The sequence below is a fragment of the Palaemon carinicauda genome, chromosome 12, assembly GCF_036898095.1.
Source record: "Palaemon carinicauda isolate YSFRI2023 chromosome 12, ASM3689809v2, whole genome shotgun sequence".
NCBI classification, from domain to species: Eukaryota; Metazoa; Arthropoda; class Malacostraca; order Decapoda; family Palaemonidae; genus Palaemon; species Palaemon carinicauda.
The window spans coordinates 66,624,670-66,652,111 of record NC_090736.1 but is presented as its reverse complement, the minus strand read 5'-3'; the positions used below and the strand labels follow the sequence as shown (position 1 = coordinate 66,652,111).

The 27,442-nt window shown below is 45.1% G+C and overlaps 3 protein-coding genes across 6 annotated transcripts in view; 1 reads left to right on the top strand and 2 right to left on the bottom strand.

Moving 5' to 3' along the window:
* The window catches only part of LOC137651255 (tigger transposable element-derived protein 4-like), a 226,178-nt gene that overhangs the window by 80,616 nt on the left and 118,120 nt on the right, over positions 1–27,442 (top strand). The gene's annotated exons all lie outside the window — the stretch shown is intronic.
* LOC137651254 (uncharacterized) lies at positions 1,068–3,587 on the bottom strand. Of its 2 annotated transcripts, XR_011046067.1 has the most exons (2): positions 1,845–3,587; positions 1,068–1,292 (listed from the first exon to the last, which is right to left on the bottom strand). XR_011046067.1 is itself a non-coding variant. In XM_068384482.1 (1 exon), the coding sequence occupies exon 1, from the start codon at positions 3,402–3,404 to the stop codon at positions 2,361–2,363; it is 1,044 nt and encodes a 347-aa protein (XP_068240583.1). In that variant the 5' UTR covers positions 3,405–3,587; the 3' UTR covers positions 1,668–2,360. The 2 variants fall into 2 exon arrangements, 1 of the variants encoding a protein (XP_068240583.1); XM_068384482.1 differs by lacking the exon at positions 1,068–1,292 and having other exon boundaries at positions 1,668–3,587.
* Positions 3,436–8,938, bottom strand: LOC137650433 (uncharacterized). The gene is made up of 3 exons (XM_068383665.1): positions 8,621–8,938; positions 3,579–8,464; positions 3,436–3,450 (listed from the first exon to the last, which is right to left on the bottom strand). The coding sequence occupies exons 2-3, from the start codon at positions 8,088–8,090 to the stop codon at positions 3,436–3,438; spliced, it is 4,527 nt and encodes a 1,508-aa protein (XP_068239766.1). The 5' UTR covers positions 8,091–8,464; positions 8,621–8,938.

The following is a 27,442-nucleotide window of genomic DNA, read 5'->3' as shown; positions in this document are numbered from 1 at the left end:
TCCTTTTTTGATTTGGCGGGTGGTCAATTCATTCTTGAGAAGCGCCTGGGTTAGAGGTTGTGTAGAGGTCCTTTAGTATGGGTTGCAGCCCTGTATACTTTAGCACCTTAGAGTTGATTCAGCCTCCTAAGAGGAACGCTGCGCTCAGTAAGGAAGACGAACTTATTAAAGGCAGAGTAACGGTTCAAGTCGACTTCCTTACCAGGTACTTATTATTTCATTGTTATTCTGAATAACTGATTATATGAAATACGGGATACTTAGCTATCCTTTAGTCATGTACACTGGTTTTCACCCACCCCCCTGGGTGTGAATCAGCTACATGATTATCGGGTAAGTTTAATATTGAAAAATGTTATTTTCATTAGTAAAATAAATTTTTGAATATACTTACCCGATAATCATGATTTAATTGACCCACCCTTCCTCCCCATAGAGAACCAGTGGACCGAGGAAAAATTGAGGTGGTGTCAACAAGAAGTACTGCAGTACCTGGCCACAGGTGGCGCTGGTGAGTACACCCCCTTCTAGTACAGTATAGTGATAGCTGGCGTATCCCTCCCGTAGAATTCTGTCGGGCAACGGAGTTGACAGCTACATGATTATCGGGTAAGTATATTCAAAAATTTATTTTACTAATGAAAATAACATATTACCTACGAATTTGTCATGTTTGTGAAGTTGACTTCTGCTACCATGCGCACCTGGCCTGGACTCACCGGCTGGCCGTGTGGAACATTTATGTTGGCGGTGGAGACAGATCCCCACACCCTTTGTCCTACATGCAGAGGTCAACGGTGTGATAGTGATAATAAGTGTAATGAGTGTAGGGAGTGGTCTTCCTCCCAGTGAGAGAGGTTTGGGCGATGGCGGAAGAAGAAGTCTAATTGGGATATTTCTCCTTCGAAGGGAGGAAAACCCAAGGCCTCTTCTTCCGTCTCCCGACCCTCCTCCAAAGCTCCTACTCGTTCGTTCTCTTACGAGAGACCGTCGAGTAGTAGCGTAGACCAATTTAATGTCGGACAACCCCTCTTGAAAAACTTTACAACGTAATTGGAAAATTAATACAAAGCATAATTATCTTATTTTAATGAAACCTTCATAAAATTATGAACTTTGAAAACTTTAATTAAACAACGAAGAAATTGAATATATAATAAAAATGGTTTCATTTATTGCTGTTCAAATTAAAACCAATGCTGTTGTTGCTGCTGTCGAAGATGCTCGCCTTAAATGGAGGTCAAAGCGATGGTCAAGCATCTCCAACTTCCAATTACCATTTTCAAGAACCCCTAGATAAATATGAAATAACAAATATCAATTACACTACAAATGGTAATTTAAACTATCGAAATAACTTAATAAATTACTTAAACACAGGAATGCCATTCAAATATATATATTGTATCAATAACTGATTTCACTTAACATTATCAAATAATAATTACCTAAAGGCAATGGTCCACTTTGCGTATGAAGTATATCACTAGTATACAACGAGCCAAATTGACAGTAAGGCCAAACGAATAACCACCTAAGTAGTAAAAAACTAATGTAAATAAACTACTAATTAACGTAAAAGTGGCAAAAATGAGAGAATACCAAATATGATACAAAATTTAATTTATCTAACCAGCTCAAAGTAACTGAAGAAAAATGAATCTCTCAATTATGAGTGGGAAATTATAATATGGCAATTCCATAAAAATTGAAAATGATATGAATATTAACCAAGGGTATATTTATTTGTGGGGGCTAAAAAGCAAAGCAAGGGACTTTCATTATCAAATGAACTATGAATTATAAATCACAAATTTTAAATGACCTTTAAAATGATGACGTACCTCACAACCCATACTGTCCGTGTATGCTGTTCGTAAATGAAACAAATCACAATTGCTGTGTTGGCTCTTGATGAGGCTTCCAAGAAGAAGGCAACGTAAGATGCGGATCCATGGTACAAATCACTTATTTTTTCACCATGACGATAATGAGGCCAGCAAATCCAATGTTGTCACTGGTGAAGATGGCTAAGAACTAACTTTTATTTTCATGAAAAGCCGTCCACTTCTCCTTTCTGTAAGAAATTTATAACGAGCAGCAAGTCTCTTCAACGACCCAAACCATCTTAAGTTTTAACAGGTTATTAAGGAATTGTCATCATTTTATGTAAACAAAAATTATTTAAATACTAAAAATGCAAGTTGAAATAAAAACAATCATTTGCAAACTTACCAAATTACCATATTATAAAAAGAAACAGAAAACAAAAAATAACTGTTATTTTTCAACACTCCCGGGGAAGAAATCAAAATTACATAAGAATTATGTAAATTTGATCAAATAAAGAAAAAAAAATATTAGTCTGAAATCTCATCGTTTAGAATGGTTTTGAATTTTTGCCGTGATATCTCAGCAGCTTTTCTCTGTGGACGTTTTCTAGAAACGTCCATGCCTGGAATCTCTTCTTTCGATGCTACAGCATCCTCATCATCATCATCTGATGCTACAGCATCCTCATCAGACTCCTTCCTTAAGAGTGGTATTAAAGAAGTAACATGCCTTTTAGTTATTTCATTGATTTTACCCTTCAGAACTTTCGCAGCAGTTACCTCTCCGTTGATATTCTTGAAAACTTCTTTGACAATTCCCATAGGATAATTAACAGGTTTATATCCATCATCCTTAATCAGCACAATATCGCCGATACTGATTTGTTTATGGTTTACAGGAGCATATCTATCCTTCTTATCAGTAGCTTGTTTAATTAAAGTGTTCATGAATTCCCGATGATAGATTTCCAGCAAGTTAGTTCTGATTTGTTTCAGCTTCTCATAAGATGTTTTAATTTTATGTACAACATCAAAGGCAACCTGAAAATCCTCATCAGAATCAGGGTCAGCTTGTAATGCGGGAACAATATTCAAAGAGACCAAGGAATATCCATGAATAAGTTCCTCTGGCGTTATAGGGGTTGGTACATTATTAGAACAATCTCTTAAGGCTTCTTTAAATGCAATCGGCCTTCTATTGATCAAATGTACAGCATGACAAACAATATATTCAAAATCCCTAAATTCAATGACATTATTTCTGATTGACTTCCGTATCATATGCTTGGTCATTTTGACTACGCTCTCAACCAATCCTCCAAGCTGACTGCAGCCCTTATAGTACTGTTGAAAATGGACTTTCTCAACATTATTATCAGTTAAATACTGAACAGTCTCGGCATCCTTCAGGAAATCCTGAACAATATTGGCTCCTGCCACTATTTGCGTACCCAAATCACTTACTATAAACCGAGGGACTCCATATTCAAAAGAATGCAGTGACAAAGCACGCAAAAACTCTTCAACTGTCATATCCATACAGATCTTAAGATTAACTGCTCGTGTGAACATGCATGAAATAACAAGGATCCAAACCTTGACTTTATCTTTCCCTTGTCTCACATAAAATGGACCACAATAATCAAGGTATACATTACCAAAAGGTTTATCAGATGGACTCAATCTAAATTCCCTATAGGCTGATTGATTAAGTTTGACAGGTCTTTGGTTATATCTCCGGCATACAACACATTCCTTCAGAATCATTTTAACTGTTGAGAAGAATTTTGGTATCCAGAATTTCCTACGTAATTCTGTCAAAAGGGCATAGCAACCAGCATGTTTCAAAAGCAAATGTTCATCCAATATAATAAGTTTTGTTAGAGTACTCTCTCTTGATAAAAGAATAGGATAAGTTTGGTTAGTTACACTGCGCTTCTCATTAAATTTACAATTCACTCTTATTAAATTATGAGTGTCTGGATACAAATTCAATTGTGATATCAAATTAGGCATAGCCATCTTGGTTTCAGAGTTATTACTTAAATAGTCAATAACATCTGGAAAATTTATTTGTTGATCCCTAGAGATGATTTGAGTCAAAGCCTTAGAGCGGAAGTCCTTCTTATCAAAGCCATGTGACTTGTTTATAAACCCTTTCCATCGATCCCAGCATTCCAGAACTTTCGCATGTATAGATATCAACTTATTCATATTTGAATATCTATCTAGAGGTATTAAGTGCTCTAGTTTTACAGTTTGGCTTTCTTTTATACTGGTTGATGCACTATATGCCTCAATGGTTTCTAAATTCTCGACCATTGGTACCTTGAAACCTAAAATGTCACTTCTACTAGCTTGATCGAGATCACGTATATTGGGACCCTTATGGTAATTAGACTTCATTAAGCTTTTGAATGACAGACATCGTGTAATTTTGTCAGCTGGGTTGTCCATTCCACTCACGAAGGAGAATCCAACACTTCTCCCCTCACATAGCTTTGTTATATGATTCAGTTTGTTCATTACGAACACTGACCTTTTCTGCATTTTATCAAACTTATGAGAAAAGGACTTAAGCCACGACAGGGCAACAAAACTATCTGAGAATAGCCCCAAGTCAACTATTTTGATGGGCACCAGGCACTGTGTGCCACCCAGTTCATTATAGGTATCCAACAAAACCTCTGTACCCAAACATATAGCCTGTAATTCGAGTGAAGGAATGGACTTTTCATGCAATTTGGATCCAATGAGTCTGTTTTTCGCTAATACAAAGCTTCTTTCACCACTTCTTATATTGTATAAATATACAACAACTCCATAAACTCTTTTGCTAGCATCAACATAAGCCTCAAGTTTATATTCATCTGTCCTTTCACCAACACATCTCTGAAGCTCAAAAACAGGAGCAGAATTTACTTGGTTTGCAATATTTTTCCATTCCTTTTGTTGAAAGTCTCTAAGTTGTGTATCCCATCCAAGCGTCCTCTCACATTGCAAGTCCTGCATAAAAAGTCTAGCTCTGTTAAGAAGAGGACCATTTATGTTGAAAACATCATAATTAGATGCAATGGATTGCAAAATTTCCCTTTTTGTATTAGCCTTTTCATCAAGGCACAATTTCCTGGTTGAAATTGTATCACTCCCTCGATTCCAGATCATCCCAAGTAATTTCACCTCCATCTCAGATTTCTTGCATCCTACATCCGATTGCATATTTTCTCCATCAATTTTATCTTGTAGTGTAGAATCATTAGAAAACCTCTGTTGTAGTTCAAATTTGTAAGGACCAAAAATACCCTGTAAAATCTCATATATCCAATTCAAGGTTTCAGATGATTCACAAGTAAATCCACCATTATCCATATAGAAGAGCTGATACATTATCCATTTTGCATTTCTTAGTCTAGGATTATCATTCTTGCTATCCAGTACTAAAATTTTGAAAAGAGCCAACATCAAAATTGTAGGACTGCATCGAAGTCCAAAAGGAAGACGAACATTTTTGTAGGCAACTATAGAGAAATCCCCTTTCTTAACATTCTTATACCACAAAAAGAGTAACTTCTGTTGATCAAGCTCACTGAGTGCTATTTGATTGAATGCTTTCTTAATATCGAAGATGAGTAATTTAGATCCAAATCTCAAATGAAGCATTGCAGACGTTATCTTTTGATTGAGTGATGGGCCAGCATACATAGCCTGATTATGATTGACCGTCATCACACTGGACCTGCTAGGTTCACAAACATTGGACAGGAAAACAACTCTGCATTTTGTTGTTTCCCGATCTAGTCTAAAAACTCCCATGTGTGCTAAAAAACTGCACTCAGGATGCTCATCCATGTACCTTTCTAGATTTGGTACTCTTTCAATTATTCCAAGTTTTGCTTGTTCTTTAAAATTTTCATTCATAAGTTCCGAATTTGCCTTGTTCCTTTGTAATTTTCTCGTGTTGGACCTCAATACAGCCTTTGCAAGGTTGAAATTCCGTCCAAGCAAATGACAGCTCTTTTCATTCCATAGAAGAGGCATCTCTAGCCTTCCTTCCTCGTTTCTTCTTGCGTTATCAAGGGTAAACTTAATCAAATTTGCATTACAATCTGACATCAAGTTTCCATCTTCAGGGTCTGGTTCATAAATAGATTTCTCATACACAGATCGCAGCATCTCCTCAGTTGCACGTCTCAGCTCTGATTCTTCAATCATACCTTTTTCATTTAAAATAGCGAAGTTAGCTTGAACCTCCACCTCGCATTCCAAACTTAAGCCACTTGGCTCACCCATAGAACTTCCAAATCCAATATACTTGCAGCATTCATCTATGCCATCAAATACAGGGGATTTGTTTCCATTTAACTCACATGTTTCCTCATAATCGGCAACCGAGCGAGAGTGCTCCGAACACCAAGAACAAGAAAAATCCTTTGAAAGATAAGGTAGATTCTGTTGCATAATCTTGACATTACCCATTAACATCACTCCTGCAGCTGATCCCAAATAAACAGATGGGTGATCATTGCCAAATTTTACTGAAAAATCTAATAAACAATGGGCATCATTTGTACCGAGTATCAAGTCAATATCCTTTATTTTATCACTACCATCAGTCAAATATTTATCAGCTAATTTGAAGCCTTTTTTGGCAAAGGCCCTGGCCACTTCTGAAATTCCTGGCAATGACAAATTTATATCTATGCTTGGTACACACAATGCATGTATTACACATGCCTTATCATTAAAGTTGCACTTTAATTCAACTATCTTGGATTTATACTTCTCACTTGAATTAAAACCATTGACTGTTAAAGAGACATTATCTTCTAACACTTTCAACCTATTATCACTTGCAAGTTTTTCAGTTACAAAACTGGTCTGACAGCCACAGTCCTTCAAACCTCTAACAAGGGCTCCATTCAACATTTCACAGGTAAAAGTTGGCAAAACAGAGGCGCCATCAGTGGTATGCAAAGCCTTAGTTATAATCATTACATCACTTGAGGTTTCCCTGTGTTTTGAATTACCTGCTTTTACTTCCTTGCTACCTCTCGCATTCATTTGTAGTTTTTCATCATGAGATTTTTCACCTTGATGATCACACAAAAATGAAAAATGCCAACCCTTACAAAAATAGCATTTCTTAAAGAATTTAAACTTGCATTTGTCAGTGGTATGTCCAATGTTAGCACATTTCTTGCAACCATTAAGTTCTTCTAAGCGTCTCAGCTTATACTCAGGTTCTTTATATTTTATACACTTATGTGTTGCATGGTTTTCCTGGCAAAGAGTGCACCTTTTCCTCGGAGAAGCGGCGTCAGCAGTACTAATTCTGTTAGTTTCATTATCCTCATATTTAACATTAACTGCAAGTGATGTAGAAGATTTTCCTCCTAGTCTCCTCCTTTCATTAAACTTCCTTGTGACGTCCATATAACGTTCAGATGCTTCAAAGTTATTTTCCTTTATCTCCTTAAGTGATGGACGTACATGATTAGTCACATTTATTAGCTGAGCTTTAAAGGAGTCATTCATGCCTTGCCAGATGAAATACTGCAAAATATCATCTACTTTGATTTCCAATGTAGAAAAAGTTTCAGTTACATTAGTAATTTTTCCAATATAGGAAAAAGGATCAGTGCCATACTCAAGCTTCATTTCACTTAATTGCTTAATTACATTGAATTTCTGAAGCGAACGAGAAGCCAGTGCTTCTTTAAGCAATTTCTTAGCATCAGTATAGGTCTGCTTTGAAATTTCAAGATTCTCGAGTAAAATTGAGGCTCTGCCTGATACCTGTTGCTTGAGAAGTAATAGTTTATCTCTCTCAGTGTACGAATATGTGGCAATAGCCGATTCAAACTCAACAAGAAATTTTTCAACATTTTCACTTTCGGTGCTAGCGTAAACCGGAAGTGGAACTACAGGACTCTTCAAGAGACTTCTTGCGGTTTCAGAATCCTTGGCCTCAGGCTTAGAATCCATCAATTGTAAAACAGCAAAACAGGTATTTAATTTATCTGAGTAATCATCACAAGACTGCAATTCTAATAAGAACTCCTCTTCATTTGTCCCGTCTCCATACAAAGACTTATGGATTACAGTATTAAGACTGTTCAACTGATCACTGTACGATACCAATTTGATTTGAACAGCCTTCAACTCAGTTTTATTCATACGCATGAATTTATCATGTTCATTAAACAACCGCGTTACTTGGCCACGAATATATTTACGAGTCTTTAATTCTACACTCATTTCAATAAAATTTAAAACTTAGACCATGGACCCGCAAACAAACAAAACCCCAACCCGGAAGCTAACCAGACAGCAAAAACAGCACCTTACTTAAGCCCCACGTTGGGCGCCATCTTGAAAAACTTTACAACGTAATTGGAAAATTAATACAAAGCATAATTATCTTATTTTAATGAAACCTTCATAAAATTATGAACTTTGAAAACTTTAATTAAACAACGAAGAAATTGAATATATAGTAAAAATGGTTTCATTTATTGCTGTTCAAATTAAAACCAATGCTGTTGTTGCTGCTGTCGAAGATGCTCGCCTTAAATGGAGGTCAAAGCGATGGTCAAGCATCTCCAACTTCCAATTACCATTTTCAAGAACCCCTAGATAAATATGAAATAACAAATATCAATTACACTACAAATGGTAATTTAAACTATCGAAATAACTTAATAAATTACTTAAACACAGGAATGCCATTCAAATATATATATTGTATCAATAACTGATTTCACTTAACATTATCAAATAATAATTACCTAAAGGCAATGGTCCACTTTGCGTATGAAGTATATCACTAGTATACAACGAGCCAAATTGACAGTAAGGCCGAACGAATAACCACCTAAGTAGTAAAAAACTAATGTAAATAAACTACTAATTAACGTAAAAGTGGCAAAAATGAGAGAATACCAAATATGATACAAAATTTAATTTATCTAACCAGCTCAAAGTAACTGAAGAAAAATGAATCTCTCAATTATGAGTGGGAAATTATAATATGGCAATTCCATAAAAATTGAAAATGATATGAATATTAACCAAGGGTATATTTATTTGTGGGGGCTAAAAAGCAAAGCAAGGGACTTTCATTATCAATGAACTATGAATTATAAATCACAAATTTTCAATATTAAACTTACCCGATAATCATGTAGCTGTCAACTCCGTTGCCCGACAGAATTCTACGGGAGGGATACGCCAGCTATCACTATACTAGAAGGGGGTGTACTCACAAGCGCCACCTGTGGCCAGGTACTACAGTACTTGTTGTTGACGCCACCTCACTTTTTCCTCTGTCGTGCTTCCGGCAAGACGTTCTTGGATACGCTTATGATTTTGGAGTATTGTTCACGGTTTGGTGAAGTATTTCTCTAAAATTTGCAGCTATTCGCTATACTGGAAACTTCTATATTAGCTTAGTTAGCTTTTGGAATTAATTTGATTAATTATGGTGACGAAGAGAGTATGAACTCTCTTTCACCTTTAAATGGCCGACCCTTCCCTTAGACGGAAGTGTTGGTGTCTAAGAGAGTATAGACTCTTTCTTAATTTTGCTTAACAAAAGTTATAGATTTATTTTATATCTCTCCGCCTCTTATAGGCCTCTTCGATTAACTTCCTTTTATTATAAACTTATTAAAATTAATTTTTATATTTGTTTATATTCGACCTTCCTAATAGTAGGCGGTCTTTTCTTGGTACCGAAGTTAATTAACATTGAGCCCGTCATTTCGGTTTTACCTGTTAACATATTATGCTTTTTTAATGTCTTTGAAAGAATTTCTTTGATAGTCTCGTACTGTTTTCAAAGTTGAACTAACGTTTTGTTTTGTCTCTGCAGTTGTTGACGTTCAGAACGTTCAACTTGCGCTCTATCGTTACGATAGAGAAAGAATTTTCACGGTGTCACGTTGCAGTAAGAGTAACCGTGTCTAGCGTTTTGTTCATTCTTTCTTAACTTAATGGTTTTAGTTCTAATAAAATAACTTTTCATTTTGGGAAATATTTCAGTTTTTTCCTTTAACAATAATATGTTTTAACGATATATATGATTGGGCTCTTCTCTCAGGTTCTAAGTCAAGAGAGAGAGAGAGAGAGATAGAGACGGAGGGAGAAAGAGGAGGATAAACGTTTCATTCAAGCGAGTAACGTTGTTATCGTTTTTGCTCTTCTCCCTAGTCTCTTTAGGGGAAGAAGGTAAACGTTTCTAGAGTGATCTAGTGTTTAGTCTCTTTCCAGCCACTGAATGATTTATCTTTCATTAGATTTTTCTGTTACATTGTAATTCTGTTTTCGCAATTACTAACTTTTGAGAAAGGATAGAATTGCGTGTTTCAGGTACAAACCACTTAAAGTTTCGAGTTCAGTGAAATAAGTGCAAACAGAAAATCAAAGTGATAAGTGATTAGCGCAAAGTGTGTCAGTGTTGTGCGTGAGGGTACTTCTGTGCGCGCCAGTCGTCCTCCCAGTCCGGGACCTCTTGCAAGCTCCCAAGCCCAGGGGAGAAGCAATGTCGAAGGGCAAAAGGGTTCGGCAGGCCTTGATCGGCGCACAGAAGTATCCTCGGTGGTTGCGGGCGTGTCTTACAGAGACCGTCACTCCCACCCGCAGACGATTGAGCCCTTATTTTGCTCGTCTGCAGAAGAAATTTAGGGGAGAAAACGCTGGTCTCAGGTCTCAAGACCTCTTAAACGTAAAGTCCAGACCTATGCCAGACGTACGAAGTTAGAGTTCAACAACCCGGATGCAGTCATTGGGTTAGCTCTGACTCGCCGCAGTCATCAGTTGAATGCACTCCGCCTAAGAGGAGTAAGGTTCTGCCGCAACAGATCTCTGCTGTTAAGGCTTTACCTCAGCAGACCTTAGTGTCTGCCGACCCTAAGTTGACTCTACTGCAGTCCATGCAGTCACAACTTTCGGTCTTGATGCGTGAGTGTCGGGCTGAGAAGGTTGCGCCTCCGCCTGCGCTCGCTCCGCCTGCGCTCGCTCCGCCTGACCGCAGTACCGCCTGCCAGGCGTACGATGTTGAGCCACGTTATGAGTTTACTGATCCCAGTGGTGTGCAGCTCCCTCCGCCTTCTTTAAGGCAACCTCAGCAATGGGAACAGGAGGCTTATACCTCTCTTCCTCCGCTTCCACTTGCTGTTCCACCAGTGAGGCAACACTCGCTTGAGGTACAACAACCTCTACCATCCATGAGTCAGTCTCCTCAGCTCTCGCTGCAGCGAGCTCAACCCTCCTCAAGGCAAGCACCTCAACACCTTAGCCTTGCGCCTCAGGAGCCTCAACTTGCGAGACTTTTACTGCGTTCTGCGCAGCCACTACCTTTTCGCTCTCAGCTCACACCTCAGGAATCTCAACTCGTTCCTCAGGAACTTGCTACTGCGCATCCGCCAACCACTCAGCAAGCGCAACCCTTGAGTTCAGCCACTCATGCCAGGAGTCAGCCTCCTCCACCCATGCGCCTACCTTCTGCTACTTCTTTTGATCAGCCTTTGCAGACTGAGCCTCAGGTGTTCCCTCAACAGAGTCTTGAAGAGGAAACCACAACTATTGTTGTTCCAGCTCGTTCTGACTCTGCTGTTCAGCATACCTTACCTCCATTTTCAAACATTATGATAATGGAGGTTATTTGTATTACTTATAAAAATATATTTGTATTCCTTGCAATATATTTTTAACAATATCGCAAAATATGGCAAAAATATGAATCATGAGTTATGAATGTAAGGTAGATATTATGTTGATATTAAAACCCCATGCAAGCATGCATAAAGCACTCTAGCACTGGTCATGGAATTTCTGAGAAATGTTAAACGCCATGCACACGCTCTGCTTACCTTACAGCATGCTCTACATACAGCATGCTCTGCATACAGCATGCTCTGCATACAACATGCTCTGCATACAGCATGCTCTGCATTCAGCATGCTCTGCATACAACATGCTCTACATACAGCATGCTCTGCATACAGCATGCTCTGCATACAACATGCTCTGCATACAGCATGCTCTGCATTCAGCATGCTCTGCATACAACATGCTCTGCATACAGCATGCTCTGCATTCAGCATGCTCTGCATACAACATGCTCTACATACAGCATGCTCTGCATACAGCATACTCTGCATACAACATGCTCTGCATACCTTACCGCATGCTTCTCAGCACATCTTTGGTTGTTGCCAACTCACTAGACTGTCAAGCAGTTTCATAACGTTGCCTTCTAGTCTGCTGCTTTTGCACCAGTGAAACCCTCACTGAGAGAACTTAGCTTTTCTCGGATATGGTCCCTGTAGATGAGAAAGTGCTTTTCTCCCTCCTTCTGATATTCCCTTGAGGACTCTGTCATTTGGAGGGAGCCTTTAGCTGCGTAGCCTCCTATGGACTTTTATTTAAGCATAACATGCTTCCAGGGAAGGTAATGGTTCCACTTCAGTCGCTAATCCCGTCTGTTACCACACCTGCTCCCATAGACCTTGAGCTGTGTTGCAAGACATGCAGTCCAAGCTTAGTCCTTGTTAGAGGATTTTTTGTTTACGGAGTCAATGTGTCACGGGGAAGACGTTCAACAACCAGCAGAAGTGACTTGTTGTGACGCAGTGCGGCAACCTCAGCAACCCGATAAGGAGTTGTCTGTACGACCCAGACAGTCTAGACAGATTCGGGTTGTCCCTGTACTTCCTCGCTTGCCCATGGTTGACAGTTCACAGACTGTGCAGCAGTACCATGATCTTGTGTCCGGCTCCGTCAGACGACTGGCTTTTAAGAGCTCCCACAAGTCGTCGCTGTCTGGAGATTTTCAAATGGACTATGGATCTGACCAAGGAACTGGGCCTCCTGGTCAATTTTGAGGAGTCTCAGCTCGTCCCATCCCAGACCATTGTCTCCTTGGGTATGGATCTTCAGAGTCGAGCTTTTCGGGCTTTTCCGTCGGCCCCAAGGATCTTCCAAGCCCTAGAATGCATCCAGAGCATGCTGAGAAGGAACCGATGCTCAGTCAGGTAGTGGATGAGTCTAACAGGGACACTTTCATCGCTGGCCCTGTTCATCGTGTTAGGGAGACTCCACCTCCCCCCCCTTCAGTATCATCTAGCTGCTCACTGGATAAAGGACATGACGCTAGAGACGGTCTCAGTTCCTGTTTCCGAAGAGAGGAGGTCTTCTCTCGCGTGGTGTAAGAACAGCTTTCTTCTCAAGGAAGTCTACCTTTGGCTGTTCAGAAACACGACCGCCGTCTCCTCTCGGACGCATCAGACACGGGCTGGGGTGCGACTTTGGACGGACAAGAATGCTCGGGAACATGGAATCAGGAGCAAAGGACACTTCACATCAATTGCAAGGAGTTGTTGGCGGTTATTCTGGCCTTGATAAACTTCAAGTCCCTCCAGCTTAACAAAGTGGTGGAGGTGGACTCTGACAACACCACAGCCCTGGCTTACATCTTCAAGCAGGGAGGGACTCTTTCGTGGAAGTTGTTCTAGATCGCAAGGGACCTCCTCATCTGGTCTAAAGATCGAAAGCTAACTGGTAACGAGGTTCATTCAGGGCGGTATGAATGTCATGGCAGATCACCTCAGCCGGAAGGGTCAGGTCATCCCCACAGAGTGGACCCTTCTCAAGGATGTTTGCAGCAGACTTTGGGCCCTGTGGGGTCAGCCAACCATAGATCTGTTCGCTACCTCGATAACCTAGAGACTCCTGTTGTATTGTTCTCCGATTCCAGACCCAGCAGCAGTTCACGTGGATGCTTTTCTGCTGGATTGGTTCCATCTCGACCTGTATGCATTCCCGCCGTTCAAGATTGTCAACAGGGTACTTCAGAAGTTCTCCTCTCGCAAAGGGACACGGCTGACGTTGGCTGGCTCCGCTCTGGCCCGCGAGAGAATGGTTCTTAGAGGTACTGCAATGGCTGGTCGACATTCCCAGGACTCTTCCTCTAGGAGTGAACCTTCTAAGTCTACCTCACGTAAAGAAGGTACACCCAATCCTCCACGCTCTTCGTCTGACTGCCTTCAGACTTTCGAAAGACTCTCAAGAGCTAGGGGCTTTTCGAAGGAGGCAGCCAGAGCGATTGCCAAAGCAAGGAGAACATCCACTCTCAGAATCTATCAGTCTCAAGGGGAAGTCTTCCGTAGCTGGTACAAGACCAATGCAGTTTCCTCAACCAGTACCACTGTAACCCAGATTGCTGACTTCCTGTTATATCTAAGGAAAGTAAGATCCCTTTCAGCTCCTACGATCAAGGGTTACAGAAGTATGTTGGCAGCGGTTTTCCGCCACAGAGGCTTGGATCTTTCCACCAACAAAGATCTACAGGACCTCCCTAGGTCTTTTGAGACCTCAAAGGAACGTCGGTTGGCCACTCCAGGCTGGAATCTAGACGTGGTCCTAAGGTTCCTTATGTCATCAAGATTTGAACCTCTCCAATCAGCCTCTTTTTAGGACCTCACATTAAAAACTCTTTTCCTCGTGTGCTTGACAACAGCTAAAAGAGTAAGTGAGATCCACGCCTTCAGCAGGATCATTGTTTTCACATCTGAAACGGCTACATGTTCCTTGCAGCTCGGTTTTTGCTAAACGAGCTTCCTTCACGTCCTTGGCCTAAGTCGTTCGAGATCCCAAGCCTGTCCAACTTGGTGGGGAATGAACTGAAGAGAGTACTTTGCCCAGTTAGAATTCTTAGGTACTATCTAAAAAGGTCTTAACCTTTACAAGGACAATCAGAAGCCTTATAGTGTGCTATCAAGAAACCTTCTTTTCCAAGTTCTAAGAACTCAGTTTCTTACTATTCAGGCTTCTGATTAGAGAAACACATTCTCATCTGAAGGAAGAAGACCTTGCTTTGCTGAAGGTAAGGACACATGAAGTGGGAGCTGTGGCTACTTCAGTGGCCTTCAAACAGAGCCATTCTCTGCAGAGTGTTATGGATGCAACCTATTGGAGAAGCAAGTCAGTGTTCGCATCATTCTATCTCAAAGATGTCCAGTCTCTTTACGAGTACTGCTACACCCTGGGACCATTCGTAGCAACGAATGCAGTAGTAGGCGAGGGCTCAGCCACTACATTCCCATAATCCCATAACCTTTTAACCTTTCTCTTGAATACTTTTTATGGGTTGTACGGTCGGCTAAGAAGCCTTCCACATCCTTGTTGATTTGGCGGGTGGTCAATTCTTTCTTGAGAAGCGCCGAGGTTAAAGGTTGTGATGAGGTCCTTTAGTATGGGTTGCAGCCCTGTATACTTTAGCACCTTTGAGTTGATTCAGCCTTCCAAGAGGAACGCTGCGCTCAGTAAGGAAGACGATCTTATTAAAGGCAGAGTAACGGTTCAAGTCGACTTCCTTACCAGGTACTTATTATTTCATTGTTATTGTGGATAACTGATTATATGAAATACGGGATACTTAGCAATCCTTTAGTCTTGTACACTGGTTTTTCACCCACCCCCCTGGGTGTGAATCAGCTACATGATTATCGGGTAAGTTTAATATTGAAAAATGTTATTTTCATTAGTAAAATAAATTTTTGAATATACTTACCCGATAATCATGATTTAATTGACCCACCCTTCCTCCCCATAGAGAACCAGTGGACCGAGGAAAAAGTGAGGTGGCGTCAACAACAAGTACTGTAGTACCTGGCCACAGGTGGCGCTTGTGAGTACACCCCCTTCTAGTATAGTGATAGCTGGCGTATCCCTCCCGTAGAATTCTGTCGGGCAACGGAGTTGACAGCTACATGATTATCGGGTAAGTATATTCAAAAATTTATTTTACTAATGAAAACAACATTTTTAAATGACCTTTAAAATGATGACGTACCTCACAACCCATACTGTCCGTGTATGCTGTTCGTAAATGAAACAAATCACAATTGCTGTGTTGGCTCTTGATGAGGCTTCCAAGAAGAAGGCAACGTAAGATGCGGATCCATGGTACAAATCACTTATTTTTTCACCATGACGATAAAGAGGCCAGCAAATCCAATGTTGTCACTGGTGAAGATGGCTAAGAACTAACTTTTATTTTCATGAAAAGCCGTCCACTTCTCCTTTCTGTAAGAAATTTATAACGAGCAGCAAGTCTCTTCAACGACCCAAACCATCTTAAGTTTTAACAGGTTATTAAGGAATTGTCATCATTTTATGTAAACAAAAATTATTTAAATACTAAAAATGCAAGTTGAAATAAAAACAATCATTTGCAAACTTACCAAATTACCATATTATAAAAAGAAACAGAAAACAAAAAATAACTGTTATTTTTCAACAACCCCAGTCCTCGAGAGATGGTGTTGCTTCCCCCTAGCGAAGCGGCCCCACCTCTCCCCCCGGGTGAGGCCTTGTCACTAAATCCTTTGGAACAGGTTTGGTCGTCCTTGGGGATCTCGGGTCCGCCCTCCAAGGACGCATTGCTGCAGATCATCCGCAAGGGTGCTACTGTTCAGCAGTCATCATCGCCGTCAGAGGTAGATCCTCTGGCCCTTGTCAACGTTGGGGTGTCAGAGGTGTCACCCTTGATCTCATCCGACTCCTCTGCCCCTCCAGACTCTTCAGCGGTTGCTGCCGACTTAGTTTCCCCCGTTCCTGAACATCCTTCGAGGGGGAAACTAAGTCCAATGTCTGTCTCTCCTGCGAGTGTTTCTCTGCCTTGGGGAGTTCACTCATAGAGACTCCTCTTCGGAGGACTGCTGCTGCGTACGGTCAGCTTGCTGATCTAACGGCCCCTAGAGGAAGCCTTCGTCGGAAAGCTCGCCCTCCGCTTCACCTTAGAGGTCTCCCTTTTCGGCTCTTCTGTTTTGTTGTCGCAGCCTTCACCTGCAGAGGAGCCTCCGCTGCAGTCATCTGGCCCTCAACCTTCGACCGCCACTGGACCTGCTACTAGTCCTCCGCCTTCGGTCCTGGACCTCTCTGCAGATCGTTCGCGATCTCCATTGGTGGATGCTTGCCCTTACAAAAGGCACATCCCAGTTCCTGACCTGCCACCCATCAGACCTGCAGACCTTCCATCACCGTTCCTGTTCCCGGTAAAGCCTCTTGAGGCCTTACCAAAGTGCGCAGCTGCGCGCCGTCGCTCTGCAGCTCGCCAACTTCCTACAGGACATCAGTGCTCACCAGCAGCTCGTCAACACCAGCCTGCTCGTCAACACCAGCCTGCTCGTCAACACCAGCCTGCTCGTCAGCGCTCTAGAACGCTTCGGCGCGCCCCTTCACCTGCTCGCCCTCATAGACGGCAGCTGCAACATGCGCCTACGCGCCAGCGCTATCCTGCGCTTCCTGCGCCCACGTCTCCTACGCGCCAGCGCCATCTTGCGCGCCCGTGCTCTCCTGCGCGTCAGCAATATCCTACACGCCAGCACTCGCCTACGTGCCAGCACTCTCCTCGTCGTCACATGTGAATTGCAGTCTTAATTTTTTTCTATTTAAAACTCCCTTTTTTGCGTGTTAATACACAAATATCGTGTAAACAATGTACAATTTACTTTTTCCAAAAATCTCAAACTTTATATAAAAAAGCTTAATTACATAAGAAATGCAAAACAAATATTTGTCAACGTGTGTAGCTTCAAAATGATTACAGGGTAGATGGTTTTTTTTAATTTTAGCAAATATTTAAGGTTTAAAGGCCGCTCATGAATGGCAGAGGCAATGGACAGTGACATTGCCCTATCAAGGAGGACAATTCCCTAGAGACTGACCATATACAGGTATACATATGATCAGTGCCCAAGCCCCCTCTCCATCCAAGCTAGGACCAAGGAGGGCCAGGCAATGGTTGCTGATGACTCAGCAGGTAGGCCTATAGGCTCCCCAAAATCTTTAGCTCACAAGGATGGTGAGGTTGCAGCGGCCAAAGAAACTATCGAGTTTGAGCGGGACTCGAACCCCAGTCTGGCGTTCACCAGTCAGGGATGTTACCACATCGGCCACCGCAACACTAAACGGGAAAAAAGTAGTTTTGAGTAATCGCGCTTCAAACTTTTCAGTAACATGCGTGAACTTTTTATTACACAGTACTGTACTTTGGTTATTGACGTTATGATTGGTATTATTTTTGCATGCAATATTCCAAGCAGTTATATATCAATGTTAAGACTTAATTTGTCCTCGTTTATTAAAATAGATAGAAATGATTACTATTTACTTACGTTGATATCGTCAGCGTCTCTCTCTCTCTCTCTCTCTCTCTCTCTCTCTCTCTCTCTCTCTCTCTCTCTCTCTCTCTCTCTCTCTCTTGCCTTTATTGGCTTTTATAGCCTCACTGCTGGGATGTCACACTGTCAAATTATTGAAAACGGGTTTTATTTTACCAGCTGTAGTTGCTTTCCCTAATCTACTGTTGGTGTGTCTCACAGCTTTAAGTGGGCGAAGGAGTGAACAGATGCCAGATATCACTAGATTTTCAGGCGTGAAAGGAAACGAAAATACCGAAGAGACAAGCAGAAATGAACAGTATTTCAGAGTGCGTAAGGCTTATTCTCGCACTCGACCCTTTAAATAAGTTACGCCATGGTTACACCCATATCTCTTTAAAGCTCTGTGACCAACAAAAATTGGCGCGGAATGTTCAAACAAACTTTGCGCTGTATGCTTTGATAGTTATAGAATATAAATCCATGAAAAACTCAAATTAGATTTTTTGGAAAACTAATTGGTTCCCAGAGGGTGATCCGGGCCTTAAGAGCATGACTCCCCTGCTGAGGACCTTCGCCGTCGACAAGCCCTGCATGGCACCTTGCCATCTCATCACTAGCCTGCTGCTGATGACGGGAGCCCTTCCTGTCCTGGGGACTGCTACTCTACCTCATCGAGGGAACGCAGTCGTCAACACCCTTCCATACGTTCTCCTCTCTTCGTCAGGAGGTGCTACTACGACGATACCAATGACCAATGACCGACGATCATCTCGTTCACCTCGCTCTAGTCCTAGACATTCGCCAGCGTGTGATCGTCATTCTCCAACACATGATCGTCACTTGCCGCGTGATTGCCACTCGCCAACTCGTTATCAACGCACCTCTTTTAAAGTCTTGAAAGTCTACTCGCCTGTTTGCCATCGCCTCCCAGCTCGCAATCGCCTCAGGGACGAGGACCTTCCAACCACCTATGAGGGCTTGCCAGCGTTCTACATGCCATCATCTAGTTTTCGTCATGCTCATCCAGAGAGAATTCCTTCTTCTGCTCATGACTACCAGCCAGCGCATCACCTACAGTCAACGCACGACTATCTGCCTACACATGAATGCTCGCCGCGCCGCATCGAGCCTTCCAGACATATGACGAGTAGCCCAGCCCCTTTGCGTGTGCCTGAAGCACGCTCGCCCAGATCCAGACCAGCACGCTCAAATCCTACACGTCACTGTGACTGGCCATGGCCGAGTCCAGCGTGCCCAGACCTTCCTCCTACTCGCGGCGATCGCTACCTTCCTACTAAGGTTCATCACACCTCTTAGGGAGCTTCAATGAATATCGGCCTCCTGCTACCTTTCCCTGCCATCCAGGAGTCCACGAAGGTCCTGATCTCTTCTGCTGCCAGTACTGTACCTTATCTTGTTCTTCCAGATCAGAGCGAGAGGCCATGTTAGTGCCGACCATTCAAGGTAAGCGACTTCACTCCCCTGCCTTTCAGGTGTCGAAGCCGCGATCTCCTAGGAGGCGATCACCATCTCTCAGCCTCCCCTGCGAGACCCCCAGCATTCCTGCCTTTGGGAAGGAACTGTCATGCTTTGATGCCATGGTGAAAGTGGTAAGTTGAGTTGTCTCGGGAACAGCTCCTAAATCAAAGCAGGTAGTAGCAATTACGCCTAGTATTCTGTTGGAGAAGTCGGTCTCCTCTAGTTCTTCCTCTCTTCTTGTAGACCCCAGGTAGAGAATCCCCATACATTAGACGGCTCTTCACTTTTCAGGTTGGAGAAGTCGAGCGGGCGGCAGAGCAATGGAGGAAGTCCAATCAGGACTCCTTTCTCCATAGGGCCATGACATCGTGGTCCCGTGGTACAGCTCTTCAGAAGAAGTAGCAGCCGCTGACCACCAAATTGCCGACAAGTAGGCCATCTGGATCCTCAAGAAAGGTGTCTAAAAGGCTTTTCCTGCCCAAGATAAGAAGGGCTCCAAATCCACTTATAGAGGAAGAGGGAGCAGACGAGGCAGCCGAACCTGCTCCCGCTAGGACGGGCAATCTTTCCACTTATCTACCGGGGGGGGGGGGGGATGCCTGCAACGCTGCTGGCAGAGGTGGCTGCAGCAGAGGCCCAATCCCTTGACAATCTGTGATTCGTTCATGGTATCACGTTCCACTCATTCTATCTCTACCTCCATTGACTCAGAATCCAGTTCCATTGAGCCTCTATGTGAATGGATCCGCAAGGGAGCTGGCCCCTCAGGCCGAACTCCAAACCATGTTGGAGAAGGACACTCCCCAAGAGGCCCGGGATGGGTCCTCAGGCTTCTTAAGTCGACTCTTTCTTGTGAAAAAGGCATATTGAGGCTGGAGGCCCTTCCATTGACCTCTCATCTCTGAACAAGATTGTTCTGCAAATTCCGTTCAGCATGGAGACTGCAGACACGGTCAGAAATGCAGTAAGACCACAGTACTTCAACTGCACACTGAATCTCAATGATGCATAATTCTAGACCCCAGTCCATCCGTCTTCAAAGAAGTATCTAAGGATCATACACAACGACAAATAATACCAGTTCAAGGTGCTATGCTTCAGTATTTCCACAGCCCCTCAAGTCTTTACAAGTGTTTGACCTAGTATCATCTTGGGCTCACAGGATCGGCATCCGTCTCCTGAGATACCACAACGATTGGCTGATCCTAGAAGACTCGATGGCAACCCTTCTTCAGCACCGAGACAAGCTCCTCGCTTTTTGCTAAGATCTGGGGTCATGGTAAATCTTGAAAAGTTATCTCTGCTTCCCTCTCAAACACTGGTATACTGTACCTCGGTATGATCATCGACACCAACCTCCAAAATGTTTTTCCATCAGACAACAGGGTACAGAGGCTGAGGAAGGCGGCAAGACCCTTTCTCATACCAGAAAAGCTCCCAGCCAAACAATGGTTGTGTCTCCTAGGTTACTTATCATCCCTGGCACAGCTCATGCTCAACGGCCACCTCAGAATTTAATCTCTTCTGTGGCGACTAAAATCCAGGTGGAATCAACACAGCGACTCCCTGAATACGTTTGTTCCTATGTGGCCCGAACAGCAGATGTACTTAATGTGATGGGGGGTGGATGAGAACTTCCACAGAGGTGTCGAACTTCTCGTACCTCCCCAGAATTAATGCTGTATTCAGATGCATCTAAAGAAGGGGGGGCGGGGGTGCCACATGCAGCAACATGCGGCCTTCTGGGCTCTAGTCTGAGTTGGAAAGGTACTAGCACATAAATCTCATATAGGTGAGGGCAGTCTATCTAGCCCTCCAGCAGTTCCTGGCGGGTCACTCGGTGGTGTTGATGAGTGACAACAGTCCCCGATCCCCGATCCCCAGGCTCTCTGGCAAGGTGCATTCCAACAACGGTGGGAAAACATCGACATCTACACCTTTCCCTCATTTTTTATGATGAGAAGGATACTCAACAAGACCAGAGCATCAAAGAACCTTTCAATGAACCCCCATAGCTCTGCTATGGCATCACACTGAATGGTTCCCAGACCATCTGCAATTACTGACGGAGATCCCGAAAGAATTCCTTCTACAAAACGTTTTACTCAGACAGTTACATGTGAAAATATTTCCCAAAGCCATAACTTCACAGTGTTTTCACACCTGGAGACTATCCAGCACCTCTCCCTCAGAGAGGCTTTTCGGAACAAGTTGCGGGGAGGATGTCTGGATACGTGCGAAGATCCTCGGCATCAGTCTACCAGGCCAAGTGGACTGTATTCTGTAGTTGTTGCGGAAGGGTTATCTCTCCCCTCGAGGCCACTATTTCAGCAATAGCGGAGTTCCTCGTTTACCTTCGGAAGGAAAAGCTTCTCTCTGTCTCGGTGGTGAAAGGCTACCGCTCAGCCTTGAGCCTTGTCTTTAGATTGAAAGGAATTGACATTTCCTCTTAGTTGAAGTTTTCTCTCATACGTAGTTTTTAGCTTACCTGACCCCAGTTGGAGTTTAGACCTCCTCCATGGAACGTGGTTCATGTCGTTCAATTCTTGAAGGGTGCCCTCTCCAAACCCTTATGCCAGGCAACAGATCACCACATCACTTTGAAGATGGTTTTTCTGCTCGCTTTGGCCTCGGCCAAGAGAGTCAGTGAACTTCATGGTCTCTCCTATGCTGTCGCCCATTCAAGCAGATGGGGGTAGGTAACACTCGGCTTCATCCCTGAGTTTATCGCCAAGATTCAAAATCCGGGAGTAACGGATCCTAGATTCGGGCACTTCCATTGGGAGTCTTCATAATGTAACTGATGATCCAGATCAATTGTTACTTTGCCCAGTGAGGCACCATTTATAAAGAACTACAGCAGCTTGCCCCCGAGTGTCAGGAGTTTTGCCAGCACGGGGAGGGTCAAGGGGAGGATCACAAAAATTACCATCTCTGCTTGGATTTGCAGGGTCATAGACCGTGCACTAAATCCCAATCCTCCTCCAGCAAGACGACTCAGAGCTCATGACGTTAGGGGCATTGGCATGTCCCTATCGTTCAGAAGAAACTACTCTGTGACGCAGGTCTTACAAGCGGGTGTGTGGAAGCCTCAAACTACCTTTACTGCCCACTACGTGCAAGACATGACCCACAGGAACATGGAGACGTTCTCCATTGGCCCTGTGGTAGCTGCATAACAAGTGGTTTGAATACCTCAGGCTCCTTGACGGACAAGTAGCAGATGGTTGAGGGCAAAGGTTACCCAGGATCAGTCTGGGTTGAATGTTAAGAATGACTAACTCTTTCTTTCTTTCATCTTCCCCTCTCTTGCGGAACAGCACCCACGGTCCTCTGCAAGCTGGTCTCACCTATCTGCATGTAAAATCATTTCCCTTGTGTAATCTGGTACTGTATAGTAATGATGATGCATCCCATACCCCCTAGTAAGGTGGGATTGGGTAACACTATGGTTAGTTCTGAAGATCCCTATATGTGTGAGAATTTTCACCTTAACTAGTCACATTGCTAGTATCACACAATCACGCACGTTGCTCAGGATGATAAGTGGGTGTTGCACAGATTTTAGCAGGGTTTCTCCCTGTTACGTACATAGTACGTACAGGAAAACCTTGGGTCAAATACCAAGCCAGTTGGTACGGACTCCCACCTTCCTAATGGCAAGTCATCCCTATAAATAGCGGAAGGGTTTGTACTTAGTATGAGAACAAATGAAAAATTTGAAAGTACTGTGATTTGTATTTGTCCTAACGATATAAACCTAAAGCTATTCATATAGATTGGCTCGCCATCACCTGTCCCCCAGTAAGTCCTGCCTGCAATCAAAAGTGTCAAGACAGCACTATTGTAGTGGGTGTGTGAGTGGGGTAGCTGGTTAACCCACCTATCCCCCACTAACTAGCGGTAGGGTAGTTACACTGTTAAAATTTTATGGCTAGTCTTCCACCTTCGCTGAATATATAAGCCCTATAAATAGCTGCAGGTTTGTATTGTTAGGAAAAATTCAATTGTTCTGTAACCGAAATACAAACCACGCTATTTAATTAGGGTATCACTTTCGGCGTAGCTGAAATGACGAGCCATTAGATTTTTAATGAGGGTTTACTACCCCCTTGCTAGTTAGCGAGGGGTAGGGGAGGGGTAGCTAGCTACCCCTCCCCCCCTCACACACCGGTGAGTAGCTCACTTTGCTTTTGGCTCGGGTGATGAACAGACGTGTCTGCTCCCACCCTCGTGTATTGACAGCCTTAATCTTTTTTGCTTTTTCTTTGCAGTGTGTGCTTGGAAGTTGGCCTCTACCATTATGCGGAAGTGCCCCGGATTACCTGACCGCCCTTGTGGTACATATATGTCGGCGGTCGAAACAGACCCTCACACCTTATGTCCGTTCTGCAGGGGCCAACGGTGTGATAGAGACAAAGTATGTAGTTAGTGTAGGGAGGGGTCTACCTCCCAGTGGGAGAGGTTTTCCCGGCACCGGAAGAAGAAGTCCAAAAGGGATCTTTCTCCTTCAAGGGTTTCCTTGAAGAAAGAAAATTCCAAGGACTCTTCTTCCGTAGCCCGAACCTCCTCCGAAGCTCCCGCTCGAGCGGCCTCTTCCGAGAGGCCGTCGAGTGGTAGCGTAGGCCGTTCTTTTGTTGACCGACCTCGGGGTTCGGGAGAGGGAGTTGCCTCCCATAGCGAGGCAGCTCCTCTTCCTCCCCCCGGGGAGGATTTATCTTTTAATACTGTTGCTAATGATGATTTGTTGCAGCTTTGAGCTTCCTTGGGGTTAAGGGCTCGCCCTCCAAGGAAGCCTTGTTTGACTTAATCCAGTTGGGGGCTGCTGTCAAACAGTCGCCGGCGGTAGCAGAGGTTGACCCTCTGTCTATCGTCGACGTTGTTGTGGCAGGGGCTTCCGACGAGTTAGGTCAGACCCCTGCCTTGGTTCCCGATGCAGCTGAAGGCTTAGTTCCTCCCTCCGAACATCCTTCGAGGGAGGAGCTAAGTCCTACGGTCTCTCCTGTAGGTGATTCTCCCCCTCGGGGGAGTTCACTGACAGAGACTCCTCTTCGGAGGACTGATGATGGTCTGCCTGCCGCCCCCAGAGTATGTATCCATCGGAAGGCTCGCCCTCCTCTTCACCGTAGAGGCCTTCCTTCTCCTCACAAGGGAGTTAGGAGGCGCCTCTTCGGCTTTTCTCCGTCGCAGTCCCCCGCAGAGGATCCTCCTCGCTGTGCACCGACCGTTGCAGTTGCATCCTTGGACCTCTCTGCCGATCATTCTCCTTCACCTGCCAGACCTTCGGACCTGCCGTCTCCGTTCCTGGCTGCTGATGCGCTTTGGGCGCCCACGCATCCCGTTTTCCAATGGGCACCGGTCCCTTCGGTGCAAAAGGGGCTTTCTCACAATGTGAGCAAGTCCCTTAAGCGCCAGGTATCCCCTGCGCTTCAACGTTTTCCTGCGCGCTCGTGCGCAATTGCTCACAAGCGCTCACCTGCGGTGAAGCCCTCTCTACTCAGAACTTCATCCTCGGAGACAACGCCCCAGAGACCTTCTGCAGCTGAGATTACTCGCCATTGCTCTCCTGCTCTCCAGCGCTCTCCTACTCGCCAGTGCTCACTTGCGCGCCAGCGCTCTCCTGCTCGCCAGCGCTCTCCTGTTCGCCAGCAGCCTTCTCCTCGCCAGTGTACAACTGCACGCCCTCATCTTGATGCGCGCCCCGCGTGCCCACGATCTCCTGCTCGCAAGCGCTCTTCACCTGCGCGCCAGCGTTCGCCTGCACGCCATCGTTCGCCGGTGCACCCACGATCTCTGGATCTGGGCGCAAGAAGGAAGAACCGAGTTTCTCCTTCTCTTCAGCGTTCGCCTCCGCGCCATAGGACCTCGCCAGCTTGTCAGCCATCGCCTACGCGCCATCGCGCGCAGACAACAGATCCTGCTGTGCGCCCTCCTGCACGCCCACTCGCTAGGGGTAACACCCCTGCGCATGGGCGCTCGCCTAGAGCTCGCCGAGTTCCTGCGTGCCTACGCGCTCGCGAACAATCTCCATCGCGCGTGCAATCGCTTGCACTCCCGCCTGCGCTTCTTGCTTCTTCAGATCGCGCAACTGCGCGCCATCGATCTCCTGAGCGCCCGCACGCTCCATCGCCTGCGCGCCATTGCTCGCCAGCGCGCCAACGCCCCCTCTCGCTATCTCTAAGATCTCCTATGCTCCCGCGCGCACCCTCACCTGTGCGCAGTCGCTCACCTACACGCCCTACGCGCCATCGCTCGCCTGCGCACCATCGCTCGCCTGCGAGCCATCGCTCGCCTGCGAGCCATCGCTCGCCTGCGCGCCATCGCTCGCCCACGCGCCAACGCTCGCCCGCGCGCGCCCGAGCCATCATCCCCGCGCTCACGCGCCCGCACGCGCGCGCGATCCTAGTAGGGTACTATCGCCCGTACACCAGCGCGATCCCCAGCGTGATCCCCAGCGCGTTTCTCATTGGGAGGCACAACGCGAGCCTACAGGAACGAGAGCAGCCAGGTCATCCTCACGTCCCCCCCCCACAAGCGCAGACCAGCATGCTCGCAGGAGGGAGGGAAATCACCAGATGCGTCCAGGAACCAACCTTCCTCTTCTTCCCTTTCCTTCCAGGCAGGTCCAGCAGTCGTGTCTACTCCAAAGGATCGCCCGATCCCCTTCTCTTCAGAGGGAGTCTCTGACAGCACTGCTGTCAGTAAGCAGCCATGGTTTGGATCCCTCATCAGAGCTGTCGTGCAGGCTGTCAAACCTGCCTTCGCTGAGATGGGTCTCAAAACTATGGCAGCTCTGACCCCACTGAAGAGAAAGAGAGGAGTAGAAACTGTGGTAACTTCTCCGAGGGTCAAGCTGTCTCCTCGGACATCCTTGAGGAAGGCTCCCTCTCCCCCCAGATGTTTTCTCCCTCTCCCGTGGACGAGCATTTTCCGTCCTCAGGGGAGTCTGACAAGGTGAGGCGTTCTCCCAACATACCAATGGGAGAAACCCCACCTCGCGCTGGAGAATCGTCCCAGGTTGGAGCAGAGAAGAGCCCTCAGACGTCGTTGTTGGAGTCCTGTATTCCTCCCAGGAGGGAACCCAAGAATTCCAAGACAGTCCCCAAGTCATCCTCAAGGATCCGTCCAGAACCTACAAGACCCGCGGAGAACGTCCACGTGTCCCCCCAAGAAGAGCCTTTGGGGAAGGGAGACTTTGCTGCCAATTCTCCAGGAGGGGAGCCATAAGAGTCAGAGCATGCCTTCTGGCAAGTCCTGACCCTGATGAGGCATCTCAACAGGATTCCCGATCCTGAGATTCCTCCTCGCGAGGGCAAGGACACGGTCCTGGACGAGTCTTTGGCACTCAGAAACCCGCTAAGGCCAGTGCAGCTTTGCCCTGGTCCCAAGGTGTGAAGAGTGCCAGGGATAAGGTCGAGGGCCAGCTCTCCGAGTTCGCCTCCTCCAGCCGTTCCACGGCTGGCAACAAACTCCTCCCGCCTCCTCGCGTCCAACAGAGGAGGTATTTCGAGATCACGGAGGAGGCTTGTTAAGCTCTTCCCCTGCACCACTCTGTGGAAGAGCTTACCAAGGGAGTCCCTCTTGAGAGACTCTCTAGCCAGCAAGTGACTCTCTCGGCGACTGAGATCATAAGCCAGGAGAAGGTCGCGAAGTGTGCATTGCAGGCTACTTCGTGGCTTGACATCTGGCTGGGATCTCTTGGCATCCTGTTGCAATCCGAAGATTTGTCTAAGGAGAGCACCAGGAAGGCCCTGGAAACCTTCCTCCTCTCGGGCACCCGCACCATTGAGTTTCTGGCCCACCAATTCTTGAACTTGTGGGCCAACTCAATCCCGAAACGTCGTGATGCGGTGGCAGAGAGGTTTCACGCGAAGGTCCTAGCTGTCGAGGTCAGCAGGCTCAGACATACTTCCCTTCTAGGGAAGAACCTGTTCGAGCCTAAAGACTTGGAACAGGCAGCCG